The 15,728-nt window shown below is 42.1% G+C and overlaps 1 protein-coding gene across 5 annotated transcripts in view; it reads left to right on the forward strand.

Moving 5' to 3' along the window:
• Nucleotides 1-15,728, forward strand: part of hecw2a (HECT, C2 and WW domain containing E3 ubiquitin protein ligase 2a) — a 46,752-nt gene that overhangs the window by 22,718 nt on the left and 8,306 nt on the right. For 4 of the 5 annotated variants that reach the window (XM_026144563.2, XM_026144559.2, XM_026144560.2 and 1 more), the window contains 15 exons: nt 281-431; nt 1,248-1,354; nt 1,685-1,809; nt 2,634-2,819; nt 2,906-3,040; nt 4,858-4,978; nt 5,066-5,162; nt 5,308-5,391; nt 5,855-5,937; nt 7,693-7,813; nt 9,415-9,528; nt 10,117-10,269; nt 12,702-12,800; nt 13,373-13,502; nt 13,588-13,734. In XM_026144563.2, the coding sequence (XP_026000348.1) occupies nt 281-431; nt 1,248-1,354; nt 1,685-1,809; nt 2,634-2,819; nt 2,906-3,040; nt 4,858-4,978; nt 5,066-5,162; nt 5,308-5,391; nt 5,855-5,937; nt 7,693-7,813; nt 9,415-9,528; nt 10,117-10,269; nt 12,702-12,800; nt 13,373-13,502; nt 13,588-13,734 (1,853 nt within the window). The remainder of the gene's footprint in view (nt 1-280; nt 432-1,247; nt 1,355-1,684; nt 1,810-2,633; nt 2,820-2,905; nt 3,041-4,857; nt 4,979-5,065; nt 5,163-5,307; nt 5,392-5,854; nt 5,938-7,692; nt 7,814-9,414; nt 9,529-10,116; nt 10,270-12,701; nt 12,801-13,372; nt 13,503-13,587; nt 13,735-15,728) is intronic. The other variant, XM_026144562.2, reaches the window with a different exon arrangement.

Here is a 15,728-nt window from a genome sequence, read left to right on the forward strand (position 1 = left end):
TCAGTGTGCGGCAGTGTGTGTTTCTATTCACACGACCGTCCCGTGTCCACATCTGTTGTTCACATGCGTCGCACTGAGTCAGCCTGACAAACACTTTGAAACCCCAAATCAGCCACAGAATGACATCATGGATGCAGTGATTCCCGACGTAAACACACATTTATCCATTTTCCTCATTTCAGATTAAAAATTAAATTCCTGAAGTGTGTTACTTTCAACAGTTACATTCAGTTCAAGCCATTAAACACCTGCTTTATCTCCATTTTTAACTGCCTCTCAGACTGGGAGGCCCGGATCGACAGCCATGGGAGGATTTTCTTTGTGGACCACGTCAACAGGACCACCACGTGGCAGCGGCCCACCGGACCTCCTGCCCCACAGGGCCTGACCCGCTCCAACTCCATTCAGCAGATGGAGCAGCTGAACCGCAGGTGGGCTTTGAGGGGAGAAATCATGAACTTTCTCCGAGGACTGGGAGCTTAAGGAGGACCGGGATCTAGATAACGTTAAAGAAATCAGTTTACCCCCCAAGTAACTGTAGTTTAACTCAAGAAATTAACGTCTAATGCAGATAACACAAAAAGTCAATGGCATACAGATGCAAAAGTGGGTGGGTCCTGAGTTAACCTCTTCTTAAATTGCGGTGAGTGATACAAGTAATTATCAGTAAGAGTACAGGATGCCACTGATTGACATGTGACACTGTTAACTACTGAACCAAGGCCTGAAAGCTCCTTGAACACCTTTGTAGATGTTTAATGGGTGACCAAGCTTCAGATTTCTGTCTCTAGAAACTCCCACAGACGTTTTTAATCACTTGTTGTTGATCTAAAGTAAAAGAGATCCAGATGTTTTCAGAAACATATTTTCCTAATGGAAGAAATATTTTCCAGACGGTCCACTGTTTTGGTCTTTTTAGCTTTGAGGTAACAGATAACAGGTAACCTGAAGCATCTGGAAGTGTCCAGTGGTGTGAAGTGGTGCAAATCCTTGATTAAGCCAAGGGTTCCTATCTTTAAATAAAAAGTGGGTTCTAAATAAAAAAGTGAGACCGATCTGTGTATGTTGGTGAGACCTGCAGATATCTCTTTGTTTTTGTTTTTTATAATCTGCCTGTTTTTAAGCTAATGTACCTGTGAATAAACAGAAGTTCTCACACTTTCAGAAGAAGAAAGCTTATGCATGCTTCATTGTCTTTGCTTCCTTTGGGGAGCAACTGAAAAGCTAAAGTCACTGTTTGATGACAGATATCAGAGCATCAGGAGGACCATCACCAACAGCGATCGGTCAGAGGAAAGCTCCGTCGACCTGGTTCCTGAACCTGAAAGCGAACTGATGCCACACTCCATTTCTGGTTAGTTCATCTCACAGACAAATGCAGTAATTAAAGGTTTCATTGACGAGAGATTTTACGAGGAAACATTTGTGCAATTAAATGAGTCACCTCTGGAAGATGATTCATCCTCAGAACTGCTACTGGTAGCCATGATACTGTTATTTGTTATGAAGAGATGTGAGAAGAGCAGCTTTCTTTGTCATATCACTCATGCAGAGTTGTAGACGTGTGATTACTAACTGTCTTTAAACTCAGCACGTGCTATTAGAGCGCGTTTTCCTGACATAAGCTGCTGTGGTCGGTTTGGTTGGTGTCTCGGGCTTTGACTGGATGTCGTTTCTGTTTCAGAATACAGACGAGAAAGCGGCGTCGCGCACTCCAGCGGCCGCTCGCGTCTCTCCCTGCTGCTCCAGTCGCCCAGCGCCAAGTTCCTGTGCAGCCCCGACTTCTTCACCGTGCTGCATTCAAACCCTGTCAGTCCAACACACCTGTAGAGCAGATCTAACATACGCAAGGTCACCAAAAACCATTTAGGCTCATGTTTCTGCTTAGCTATCCTAGTTTCAGAAACTAGTAGTTGACAGATTACATCGTCACCTGTTACTTGTTACAGATCGTTTTCTTTTCTTCTGTATGCCAGCATCAGTGACAAGTGATCAACAACACGTTACAATGAGGTCATCAGAGTCAGGCTGTTTTTCATCTTTTCTTTCTTCCATGCTTCAAACTAAATCTGAGCAAACATCTGGAGTGGAGATGTTGGGAATTACGCACACTCTGTTCTCATTCAGTTAGTCATACTTCCCTGCACAACATCACAATAAAGTGATCAGAAAGAAGAAATTATAAGTGTAGTATTTTAAGAAATGGGCCAGGATCTATAAAGAACTCCAAATATCACATCAGCACATTGACATATTTGGCTGGGGTCATAAGGGACCTCTGTCAGGGTAGTCACTAATATTAGGGATATTGAGACTCTTATAGTCTGCCCCCTTTAGCTCCATGTGATGTGTTGACGTTAGTTTAATCTGTTTCTTCTTCCTCTTATACAACATAAAGATCTTTATAACTTCTGCTTTTTAACTGCTTGAGCTGTTAGAAAACTCCACATTCAACTCCATGTACACTGTTATTTTCAAACCTGATGTACTGATACTGCACTAATCATGTAGGAAAAACCCTGAATAACAGTATGTCTCAGATAAAAAAGGAAAATAGCATCATACCACTGAAATAACCCCACTCTTGTTTCTCTCATTGGTTCTCCTGTCGCTTCCTGATGACCTCCCCTCAGAGTGCCTATCGCATGTTTACGAGCAACACCTGCCTGAAGCACATGATCAGCAAGGTGCGTCGAGACACTCACTTCTTCGAGCGCTACCAGCACAACCGCGACCTCGTCACCTTCCTCAACATGTTCTCCAATAAGCAGCTGGAGCTTCCCCGGGGCTGGGAGATGAAGCACGACCACACTGGGAAGGTATGCCACGCAATGACGCCCGTTTTCACCTTCACTGCGCTGCGTGTGACATTTTCTGATTAGTTTATGTGCGCCTCAACCCTCAGCCTTTCTTCGTGGATCATAACTGTCGCTCCACGACCTTCATCGACCCGCGGCTGCCCCTCCAGAGTTCTCGCTCCACCGGGCTGCTGGCCCACCGCCAGCATCTGAGCCGCCAGCGCAGCCACAGTGCCGGGGAGGTGAGAGACTCGCCATTGCTGCAGAGCACTCATTGCCTGGAGCACGCTTAGGGTTTGCATGTTTAGAGAGGCCAGTTTGAACTCTGAATGTTGGCGTCACCTGTGTTGGAGCCATCAAGGATGCGTCACAGCAGCTTTAATATAGAGTAAAAAGTGCCACAGAAGCTCACTTCTAGTGTATATAACAACATCTCGTAACAAGAGTCATGTCAAGGTATTATCAAGGTAGTAATGCTCACTATTAGAGGGAGAATCTCAGATGTGTCCAGCTGTGTGAGATTCTGCAGCTGCGGTGTCAAACATAAGGCTCCGAGGTCTCAAATCGGACCCATCTGATGGTTTCTAAGGTGTAAATAGTGCAAAAGAAGAAAGATGGTCTAATTTTTGGACTTTTGTCTTTATTCTGAACCAGCAAGAACGATGTAGAGAGCTGGAGGTCAGTTTGAGAGCCGTCTTAGTGGCAAAGATGTTACCAGTGGCTTGGAGTAATAATAATAATAATACTTTTTATTTTTTGGTGCCTTTTAAAGTACTCAAGGGCCCTGTGCAACACAAAATTAAAAAGAAGACCAATATTGGTGTTGAGGAATCGGGATCCAGTGAAGCTGATGAGAGTAGCTGTAATGTGGTCAGCAAACTGGGTGCAGCCGATGACTCTTGCTGCAGTTCTGTCCCATTTGGAGACGATTGCAGGGTTTTCTGTTTTGGTGGTCCAAAGAAAATTACAATAATTACAATAATTCAAACGAGAGGTGACGAGGGCATGAGCCAGGACTGTGTGACAGTAATATATCAAGGTAAGGTAGTTAAACAAAGGAGAGCCTGCTCGTGACTTTCCTTGTAATGACAGTAGACTAATTGAACTGAAGAAAATATTAAAGAGAAATGAGATGACTTCCTGGGTTAGACTTTGTTTAAAATAAAAAGTGGATATGACAAATGAGAGTGTCGCTCTATTAGTGCTACCTGTGGGGAGAAATCTGAAATGGAAGCATCTGGAATTCAACATGTAAAGGATGCTGAGGATCTAAAATGATGCTCTGTGACACGTGCAGTCATAACGTTTAGCTGTTTTTATGGGGTGAACTCACAGTTTATATCTGCAGTATTAAGACGCTCCAAACTCTCCAGCATCATTGCACCAGGTCTAGACTATTTTGCATACATCTGTTTGCTTCTGACACATGCACATGAAAATGTGTGCGTCTAATGTGATATCGGCCGGGCTGTAACAGCTTCAACTCTTCAGGGAAGGCTTATGGGAATTTTTGGACATTCTCCCAGAGGCACATTTGTGAGGTCAGACACTGATGTTGGATGAGAAGTCCTGGCTCACAGTCCCCACACCATATTCCCCCCCTCTACTAAACTTTACACTTGACACAATGCAGTCAGACAAGTACCGTCTCCTGGCAACCACCAAACCAAGACTCATCCATCAGACTGCCAGACAGAGAAGCGTTCATCACTACAGAGAACGTGTCTCCAATGCTCTAGAGTCCAGTGGTACCGTGCTTTACAGCATTGCATCTGACACTTGTGTTTGGTGATGTAAGGCTTGGCTGCAGCTCCTTAGCCATGAAAACCTTTTCCATGAAGCCCTCTATGCACATGTCAAGGCAGACGAGCTAATCTGAAGGCCATATGAAGCTTGGAGGTCTGTAGCGTTTGACTTGGCAGAAAGTTGGTAACCTCAGTGCTTTATGCCCCTCAGCAACCGCTGTGTGGGTTTATGTGGTCTACCCCTTTGTGGCTGAGTTGCTGTTGTTCCCAACTGGTGGGTCGGTCCCAGAACTAGGATGCGACCTGAACTGTAGTGTTTACTGTTGTCACAGGTGGTGGATGACTCTCGCCAAACCAACCCGCCCGTCCTGCCCCGCCCCTCCAGCACCTTCAGCGGCTCCAGTCGGAGTCAGTACCACGACGTGGTGCCTGTGGGTGAGTCGGACAGACTTACACTTCCACGTGTGGATGCAAGAATAAAGGGAAATCACACATGCTGATTCTCTCCTCTTTTTCTTCCAGCCTACAATGACAAGATAGTGGCGTTTCTACGGCAACCCAATATATTTGAGATCCTGCAGGAAAGGCAGCCTGAGCTCGCCAGGAACCACTCGCTCAAGTATGCCTCTCTCTCAGTCTCCATCTCTGTCTCAGTCCGGCCTCCCGCGCCTCCATTATCGCCATCAGTCAAACTGAACACGTTTAACCTTTAATCTTGATGGACTGCATCTGGTTAGCCCCCTAAAGTGTGTGTGTGTTTGCAGGGAGAAAGTGCAGTTTATTCGCAGCGAGGGAGTCAACGGCTTGGCTCGCCTCTCCAGTGACGCTGACCTCGTCATACTGCTGAGGTGAGTCCTGCAGGTGTGTCTGTGTGGGGACAGAGCCTGCTGGTCAAAATGATCACCACTTATGAAATGTCATAAATTGGTACCTTGTGTCACCTTTTTGCCTCTGAAGTAAAATATTTGTGGACATCACACATGATTATTTGACCTACAAGTAGTATTTACAGTCATAATTATGTGCTGACTCATGTGAAGCGGCTGGCTTTGCAGCCTGCCTGATTTTATATATAAGCAACCCGCAATATTGCATTCCTGCTACCGTGTGTGTGTGTGTGTGTGTGTGTGTGTGTGTGTGTGTGTGTGTGTGTGTGTGTGTGTGTGTGTGTGTGTGCGTGTGTGTGTGTGTGAGGACTAACGCTGCCTGAAGGCGTATCGTTTCCTTTGTGCTGTCTGACAGTGTTCTCTGTGTGTGTGTGTGTGTGTGTGTGTGTGTATCTCTTTCTCTCTCTCTCTCTCTCATCTTCAGCTTATTTGAGGAGGAGGTGATGTCATATGTACCGCCATTACTCCACCCAGGTTACTGCCTCTCCTCTCCACAGAGCTCCCCCGGTGAGTCTCTGTCTCACTCCTTGTCTGCATCAGCCCAGCATTTATTAAATTCTCACTTTTATATAATAAAAACTGTAAAATGAAAATGTTCGTGTATATGCTGTCTTACATAATAAACTTTTTTAACGGTTTATAATCAATATACCTAAATTATATGAGTAATGATGAGTAACTACAGCATATTTATGGTGTATTTACTGTGTCATCACAAGTGTAACTTTGACATGTTATGGTGTAGCTCCTGTGCAGTTGTAGTCATTGCAGTAAAATTATGTTGTATCTATGGTGTAATTACCCGCAGCTATGGTGTATCTGCAGTGTAACTGTTCTGTAACTTCTGTCTTGTTACATTGTAACAGCGCAGTAACAATGATGTAACTGTGACGTTGCTAAAATGTAACAACACTTCTGAGTCTGGATATCTGTTGGTCTAACGTCCAGTCCGGGAGATTTTAGTCTCATGTCTTCTTTCACCATTACCTAGAAAACCTGCTGATCTTGTGATCCCATAATATTTGTAAAGAATGCCTCGGATTTTTGGGAAGGCTGTAAACATGTTTATTTGTGCTTTAAACTTGACTTTTTTTAAATGGGAGTCTGTGGACTGACTCACCTTTAGAGTCAGCCTCAAGTGGCCACTAGAGGAACTGCACTTTTGAGACTTCTGATTGGCTTTATTTGCCTCTGAGGTTCTTGCTTATTCAAAGTAAAAGAGACAGAGAAAGAAAGCGAGAGATGATTTCAAGACAAATCTGTGTTAAGAGCTGCAGATGCTGAACACAGAGCTCACTCTCCTGCCTGGACACTGTGTGTTGATGATTTGGGATTAAAGTAGCATCCTTTAAGATTAATCCCACCACACAAAGTCAGCTGTCCAACCTCAATATTAAGATGAGAATGAGTCTTCATCCTGGTTTCAATCTGGAAACTGTGTCTGTAGTTTTGGTTTTCTTGGCCTTGACTTCCAGTTTCGATCCACGTTCGGATATAAAAGCACCAAGGTACTTTCAGGCTTTAGTTTTTATGTGTGGTTTTATCTGCACTGACCCACCTTCCATATTTGGAATATATTTTATCCCAAAGCTCCACCAGGCTGTTCATCTCTTTTTCTTCTCCTGCCAGCCCACCGGTGTTGCTAAAACATCCTCCCCCTATGCTGTCGATGCTGAGAGTTTCAGAATTATGCTCCAGCATTTTGTCATAATTCTCTGCAGGATGACACTGAAAGGAGACAGGAACAGATAAAGGGAGCCACACACCCTGATAGAAAACACAAAAAGCTGCAAAGCACTTACCACCTCTCGAAACAATGCATTTAAGAGAAATGTTTCGATAAAAATCCAGCACACTTTATTCAAAGAAGCTTTTTGGAATGCGTCCTTGTCAGACTTGGTTCAAAACAAACATTTTCTTTGCAGCGCTGTTATTAGTGTTTTTCTTTTCACCTCTTTATGCTGAGCTGAGCTCTGATCACTGAGATGTGTATTTGCTCTAAAATTAATAAAAGCTTTAACAGTCTGATACAAAAAAAATCCCCCCAAAACAATCCAGGATTAACCTGCATGCGCTATTTCTGATTGTCTACACAATCACTCAAGCTTTACTCAATTTCTGCTCGGGAACATTCAGATTTAATTTTATTTCTGTCTCCCTGTATCCATTTATCTGTCTTTACATGTCTGTGCTCCTCTTTTTGTTCTTGCTCTGTCTCTTGCTTTGCATTCATTGTGCTTTTTACTGTCATTTACATCTCAGGTACCCAGAGAGCTAATGCCCGCGCCCCGGCTCCCTATAAACGAGATTTTGAGGCCAAACTGAGGAACTTCTATCGAAAGCTGGAGACAAAGGGTTATGGACAGGGACCGGGGAAAGTCAAGTAGGTCTAAAAGCTCCAAAAAGATGAATTAATGAATGCTGATTTCTAAATGAAAATAAAAAATGTTATTTATGAATAAAAACTGCATGTTCTGTTCAAAATCATAAACCGGTAGGAGGGCGAATTAAATTTCAGGAGGCACACCATCACGGGTTTAGCGTTAGGTATAACCCTAAATTTAGGCTTTACATATACACTGCTCAAAAAAAAATTAAAGGAACAGTATGAACATACCTCAGACCTCAATAGGAAAAAAATCATGCTGGATATCAATAATGATATGGACTGGGTAATACGTGAATGTCACATCGTTTGATGGAAATTAAAATGATTGACTTATAGAGGGCTGAATATAAAGAAACCCCAAAAATCAAAGTGAAAAAGTGATACTATTCCATTCTGATGAAATTGAATTGCACCAACTAAAAATAGTACTTCGTAGTTTCTAATGCCCCCATAATCCTAATGAGAGGACGACTGGTGTCCTGGGGGATCTCCTAACAGATCTGGACATCACTGAGCACCTGGTCAGTCTGAGGCAAAGCCTCATGGCATTGGATGGACTCACACAAAATGCTCAAGAGGAGTTCCTGCGAGATGAAGAACAATTCCTTCATTTCGCAGGAACTGCCTGCATACTCTTGCAGTCAGGGCATTTGTCATGCACCAGGAAGAACCCAGGATACAGTGCGTCTAGCATGTGTCTGGCAGTGCTCGTCCTGTTCCTTCCTGCACAAAGGAGCAAATACTGGTCCTGCTGATGTGTTGAGCCTCCTACGGGCCTGTCCAGCTCTCCAAGAGTACCTGCCCATCTCCCGGGATCTCCTCCTGCTCTTGAGCCTGTAATGACGTATTGATCATCACTTTATTTCTAAAGCACTTAAAAAACAACATAACAGCTGACAGAAGTGCTGTACAAGAAATGAGAGAACAAGAATAAAGCAATTAATCAGCTATAAGTTAATTCATAGAACCTAGGGAACATTTGAAATAGTACAGGCACATACGAAGGGTAAGAGTTTAAGACAGATAACAACACTGGATTAAAAGCCAAAGAGAAAATGTCTCTTTTTAAACGAGTTTTAAAGTCAGCAACAAATGAAGACTGCCTGACTCGTTCCACATTTCAGGAGGCAAAACTCCGAAGTCTCTGTCGACTCTGGATTTATAAAATATCTCTAAAATATTGATGTGCCATCCTGGAGGAGCTGGACTACCTGTGCAACTAGGGTCCAGGTATCACCTCACACTACCAGTAGTGACATTGAACCTAGCCAAATGCAAAACTAGAGGAAAAACAATCAAAAAGAATGAGGAAGGAAAAAATGTCAGTGGCCCCCACCTGTAAAACCGTTTGTGTTGTGGGGGTTGTCTCACTGATGCTCCTCTAGTTCACCTGTTGTTAATTTCATTAACACCCCCTCTGACCATATCATTATCCCAGAAGTTTAGCTGACTTGATGCTATACTCTGATTGAAAGGTGTTCCTTTAATGTTTTATTTTCAGCAGTGTATTTCAGTCCGGACTATTTTAATCAAAAGATGATTGTATGTTTTCACGGTAGTGGTTTATAGTTGTGTGTGTGTGTGTGCACCCCCAGGCTCATCATACGCAGAGATCACCTTCTGGAGGACGCCTTTAACCAGATCATGTGCTACTCCCGTAAAGACCTGCAGAGGAGCAAGCTTTACGTCAGCTTTGTAGGCGAGGACGGGTCAGAGAAACACATTTACCTCCATTTCATTGGCGTTACTGTTCTTAATAACACGAGATGTTTGCTCACCTCATGCAGGGTAGAGTTTTCTGTTCTCATCTCAAGTTTCAAAGCATAATGTTTAACGCACATCGCCTCAGTGCAGGAATGATTGTTTATAACATTAGCATACAGGATTGCAAAAATGAACTGAACAGGCCCTTCATCGTACCAGCCAAAAACCGAAAATCGACCTCATGTTTCAGTTATTGTTTCACCTGCGCTGACTGTGTACATGAGAGAGAGAATCTAGGACCGGAAGAATAACTTAATAAAGCTTTTATAGTCAGTTTAAATAAAACAAAACAAAGGAGACATTGTGTCCCTTTAAAAAAAGGTCAATAGCAGGAAATTAAATGTCACCAAATTTAACAACAAATCATTTTATACGCCTGTACCCGTCTCTTGTTTCCAGTGCAGAAGTATCGTGATTGTGAGGCTGCAAAATCCCATAAACACTAAATGCGTTCCTCCTCTGATCCAATCATCGGCCAAAGTCATCAAGGTTCATATGCATGTGTACTCTCATTTTGTGTGTGTGTGTTGCAGGCTGGACTACAGTGGACCCTCCAGAGAGTTTTTCTTCTTGGTCTCTAGAGAGCTGTTCAACCCATACTATGGGCTGTTTGAATATTCAGCTAATGACACGTACACCGTCCAGATCAGCCCCATGTCTGCCTTCGTGGACAACCACCATGAATGGTGAGGTTTCTGTCAGCCTGTGATCTCTGCCTGTTTGTTTGTTTGTTGCTGTGTGTGCTCCTGTGCTAAATCTAAGGTGTTAATTTTATCTGTCCTGAATGCTGATCCCAAAATGGAAGCAATTTGTGGAGAGCTGTGTGGAAATTTGGATCAGCAATCTGTCACAACTCAGTTTTTTTGCTCAGTGGCTGTGGATGGATGGAGGTCTGAGTAACATGAACCACAGACTATAGTATTCCTTGCTACATTGCAGATTTATCTGTAAATTTATATTGCCGGAATTTCATTATATCACAGGTTTCTGTTTCTTATACCGGTAGGTATTTTTTTTTATTATTTTAGATTTTAAGTGGTTATAATAGGTTTTATAATAATAATGGATTGCATTTATATAGCACTTTTCAAGGCACCCAAAGCGCTTTACAATTCCACTATTCATTCACTCACTGATAGAGGCAGGCTACAGTTGTAGCCACAGCTGCCCTGGGGCAGACTGACAGAAGCAAGGCTGCCATATCGCGCCATCGACCCGTCTGGCCATCACCAGTAGGTGAAGTGTCTTGCCCAAGGACACAACGACCGAGAACCGGCAACCTTCCGGTTACAAGACAAACTGCCAACTCTTGAGCCACGATCGCCCCATGAGGTATAAGAGTGTAGGGAGGGTTTATGTGGCTTAAATATATATATAAAGGTATACTGTTTATGTGAAAGCTGGATGCAGCCACCATGATATCGCTCACCGGTTTCAACAACAGTGTGCTGGCTGCTGCCGTGTTACTTTTTTTGGAGCCAGAAGTGACCATATTTAGTATCAGGTAATGTTCACTAGCTTTTTTAGCAAGCTGCCTCTGTAATCTTTTTCAGTGTATCAGACACAGATACTTGGTAGTTAGTGCTAAGAAACAGAAGAATAAAACACTGGTCCATTACATAAAAGAACTGCACCTACCAGTGCTGCCGGTACTTCCTCTGTGTCAGAGATATTATATTGTGTATTTCTAAATACACAATATTTGTGTATTTCAAAATGAGTACATTCACTAGAATCAGATCTATCTATCTGATTCTAGTGAATGTACTCATTTTGAACACTGCTATGCAGAACGTGAGCAGAGAGAAAGCGAGAGAATTTGATCTATTTGCTGTCACATACGTTGTAGAATGTGGCTCTGCCTCAATACCTAAACAGGAAAATGAGCACAGTTAGGGGTTGAAGTGGGATATGGCAGGTGGGGGTACCCTAAGATCATTTGTAGTGCTGTGACCACCAATCCAGATCATTCTGGCCCACTTTAACCCCAGAGTATAGCACCATGAATGGTGGACAAGTTATGTGGTTTTTGCTCTTTCATCTCTTTGTAACCGATAAGCACAGATACACCGATAGGATTCTCTTTTATGTGTCATTGTTTCCTCCATTTAGCTTCAAATGTGTTTGATGTTTGAAGGCGTGCAGGGCTGGGAGATAAATACTTCCCTCAAATGTATTAAACCTAAGACAGTAGATACTATAGATATTTATGTAAAGATATGGGGAGTAAAATAAATACTCTAGTAAAGTACAGATACACGGAAATTCTATTTAAGTACACCTGGTGGTCAGGTAGGATGGACTCACTGAGTTTCTTGTTTTTTTTCTTTTTTTGAAGAAGGGTCTTTACTAGAATTTCACTCACCGAACCTTCTTGAATTGCCATGTTATTGACACCATATTTAAAGCAGTTACATCCCTAGATTTAAGCTTTACTAGTATCCAGATAGTGAGTTAGGAGGAAAAATCAACTCTCATGCAGCTGTGATGAAGTTGGGGATTGGTTATAGAGAACAAAACTGTTTTTGTATCAGGCTGTAAACATGTTTATTTTTGCTGTAAAGTTGGACATTTTAACATGGGAGTCTATGGGGACTGACTCACTGCTGGAGCCAGGCTCAAGTGGCCGTTAAAGGAACTGCAGTTTTTGTTCTTTGGGGAAAGTTGTTTGTTATATCGTACATGATTAGAGGCAATTATCAAGCTAAACCTATGTTTGAAAGAACAAAGACAATTTTCTGATGTTATAGAAGTTTCACAACCAGATAGAATCGAGAAGCATCTTTAAAATATGATGCAGATACCAAATTGTTTGTTATCTTCCCTCGTGGTTGGGATTTGTTCTGCCAACTTCAATCTTGTTCTCACAAACCATCTTTAAGATTCTTATTTGTTGTCTCTATTTGTTGGGTCCTCAATCAAGAGAGTTTTAGATATCATAACATGAACATAATGTGTGGAAGGTGCAGCAGACTATGGCACAATGTTTTTGCATCCGCAGGAAAAGATGTAGAATCTGGTTCCTGTGTTGTTTAGACAGTGTGAAAGAAAGCGAGATCACTGCGGTCCTGATGTTGCTGCTGTCTGTATTCACACATATTTTCCATGTTTTATGCAGGTTTCGCTTCAGCGGGCGCATCCTGGGGCTGGCCCTTGTTCATCAGTACCTGCTGGATGCCTTTTTTACCCGTCCTTTCTATAAGGGGCTTCTTCGCATGTAAGTGCCTCAGCCTGCTTCCATTCATTGCAAGTCAGCATTCAGGGTAGCAGCACTTCCTCCCTGACCAAATAAGACCTTGAATGTTTCAGTCAGTCAGCAGCTGTCTGCTTCTCCTGTCAGTAGGAGCAGCACCCTTATTAAGCTTTGTCCAAACAACCTGAAACGCTGCCAAATGTCTGCAATGAGGACAGATGCTGTATTAAATGTGTTCTTAACCTCTCGGGCAGCAGCGATCTGTTCTTAGCTTTATCACCATTAGTGCAGAGATAAGCATTTATCAAATGAAATGTCATATGTTCAGTCCAATATAGTGCTGAATGATCTTAGTATAATCAACAAAGCAAGTGAACGTGCATATTTTCCTGACAGTAATAACATGTGGAATGACCAAGGAATGAAAATTATGCAAAAGCATTCAAAAGATCAGCAAAAGATTTGACACATACCTATGCTTCATCTCCATACTTTGTATGATTAACCTTCAGCCTCACTTGTTAAAATCAGCTGACGATGATTAACGAGCAGGTCATCCCCACCTGTTGACCCCGCTGTGACCCTTATTCATGCAGCCCTTGTGACCTGAGTGATCTGGAGTTCCTGGATGAGGAGTTCCATCAGAGTCTGCAGTGGATGAAGGACAATGACATCGAAGACATGCTGGACCTCACCTTCACTGTGAATGAGGAGGTCTTTGGACAGGTGCGTCTTCAGTCTGTGGTGGCGCCCTGGAACAAGAAAAGCAGACCGCAAATTTTATTATTGTTATTCCTCTGTAATTCTGCAGATCACAGAGCGAGAGCTTAAGCCGGGTGGGGCTGGCATCCCTGTGTCAGAAAAGAACAAGAAGGAGTATATTGAGCGAATGGTCAAATGGCGCATCGAGAGAGGCGTGGCCCAGCAGACAGAGAGCCTGGTCCGAGGCTTCTACGAGGTACAGTGCCGGTGTTACAAATGTTAGAGGTGTCAAAAAGACAAGATAAACAATGCTAAAATCCTCAAAGGGGTTTTAGGGGCATCCCCAAAATCCAACTAAAGGCCTCAAATAAATGCATAACTAAATAAATAAATACAACTTTATTTGTGTGGCATCTTTCACAACAAAAGTACAGAGAATTCCTCATGTGGGAGGACAAATTTCCAAGGGTATAGGCCTGAAAATTTCTGGATCAGATTTAAAGATTCGTCAGCTGCTTAACAGTTGAAATTCAAATTATATTTATGGATTATCTGAGTGGAAGCATACAGATAAAGAACAAAAATGGGACCCAGGATTGAGCCCTGGGGGATGCCAGAGAGTCTGAGGATGTAGGGGGAGGACAAAGCAAGTCTTGCATCCCTAGTACCAAAACACCATTCAAGGTAGCTTATTAGTTTATGATGGTCAGCCATATCTATATCTGTATTTGATTAGAGAAACTAATTATTAATTTATCTACAGCTTTTTTGGCTATTTTCTGTATAGATATTGTTGTTTTTAGTCTACAATTGTGTGATTAAAAGGGGATCTATCATGCTTAGTTCCATCTTTGCTTGGTCAATCAGTTCATCTTCTGGCTAAAAGAAGCAGTTTTAGCTCTTCCCCATTCTTCTGATTGGCTGCTCCTCGCATGCAGAATGTTTGAATTAGCTGGGAGGAGCTTTTGCACTCTAAACTACCCATATAAGGATATCCCCTTTTTGTGACAACATAGAGATCCAAAAATAATAAAAAAGAGTGTTTAGTTCTGTTTTAACTTTCAGCTTCTGGTTCACAGGGATTAAGAACATGTATATGTATGTATATGAATAACATAAGGGAAAGCATAAAAGGTCCATTTTAAATGTGAAATGGCTTCTTTTTATCTTAAAGTGCTCACGACCGAGACTTTAGATGGCCCGTATGAGCAAGGGGACTGATTTAATGTTTTTATTGGTACCTGAACATAATTTTAAGTACTGACTTGAAAAATGCTTGTGCTTTATTGATGCCATGAGCCCCAGTTAAAATAACAATAAGTACAATTTTCTCCTTTATAGCACATAATAGGTATTATCAACCCCATCGATCAATACCGGTGACACAGTATGGCTGCGTCATTGCAGTAGCTGGCTGAAAATCCTCTTTCTTTTTGAACCAGTGCTAACCCAAATGGACATCTGGCATTTGCAGCAGTGCACGATGATGCAGCTTCAAGTTGAAGGGCTAGATATGCTCACGATAATGCCAAAGGAGCAAATGACAAGTTAGCATTTAAGCGATCTACACTGTGATGTGCTAACTCTTTACTACATGTCTGTGATGTTAGCTCTCTTGTCATTATGGGCATTAAAGTAATTCAATGAAAAAGATTACCTGGAGGTACCTGTTGTGGTGCAGTAATGGCAGCTAAACCTGTACTCAAAATCTTTTGAAATATTGACAAAGCCGAGAATGCTTTCTAGTTAAAGTGCTGGTGTGTTAAGGTTTTAGTTATCCATCTCGCCTGTTTTATCTAGAGGGGTTGTCAGAGTGTTGTTAATCTTATTATTATATGAGAGCATGGATAGCAGCAGTGGTGTAATGTAACTTACATATTTTTCTCACAAGTATTTCTATACTCTGCTACTTTCTACTTCTACTCAACTATATTTTGGATGCAGTATTTGTACTTTTTACTCCAGACCAAGTATTTTTAAGGCTCCACTGCTTCTTATTTTGTAGATTTTTAATATAAGCCTACTCATATATAACTCATATATAATTCTGCATTGGTTATGCCCCAGTAATATGATTCTGCACAATGAGTACTTAGATTATGTTAGATTACATTAGGCACTTTATGTAAACACTCACTGGCCGCTTCAATAAATATTAAGTCTCTTTCCAGAAATCATCAGCTGTACATTTACTTTAGAAAATCCACCCATAACAAGTGGATGCGCTACTTGGGTAACAAAAAACTTAAT

Source organism: Astatotilapia calliptera, chromosome 16, assembly GCF_964374335.1.
Source record: "Astatotilapia calliptera chromosome 16, fAstCal68.1, whole genome shotgun sequence".
Taxonomy (NCBI): domain Eukaryota; kingdom Metazoa; phylum Chordata; class Actinopteri; order Cichliformes; family Cichlidae; genus Astatotilapia; species Astatotilapia calliptera.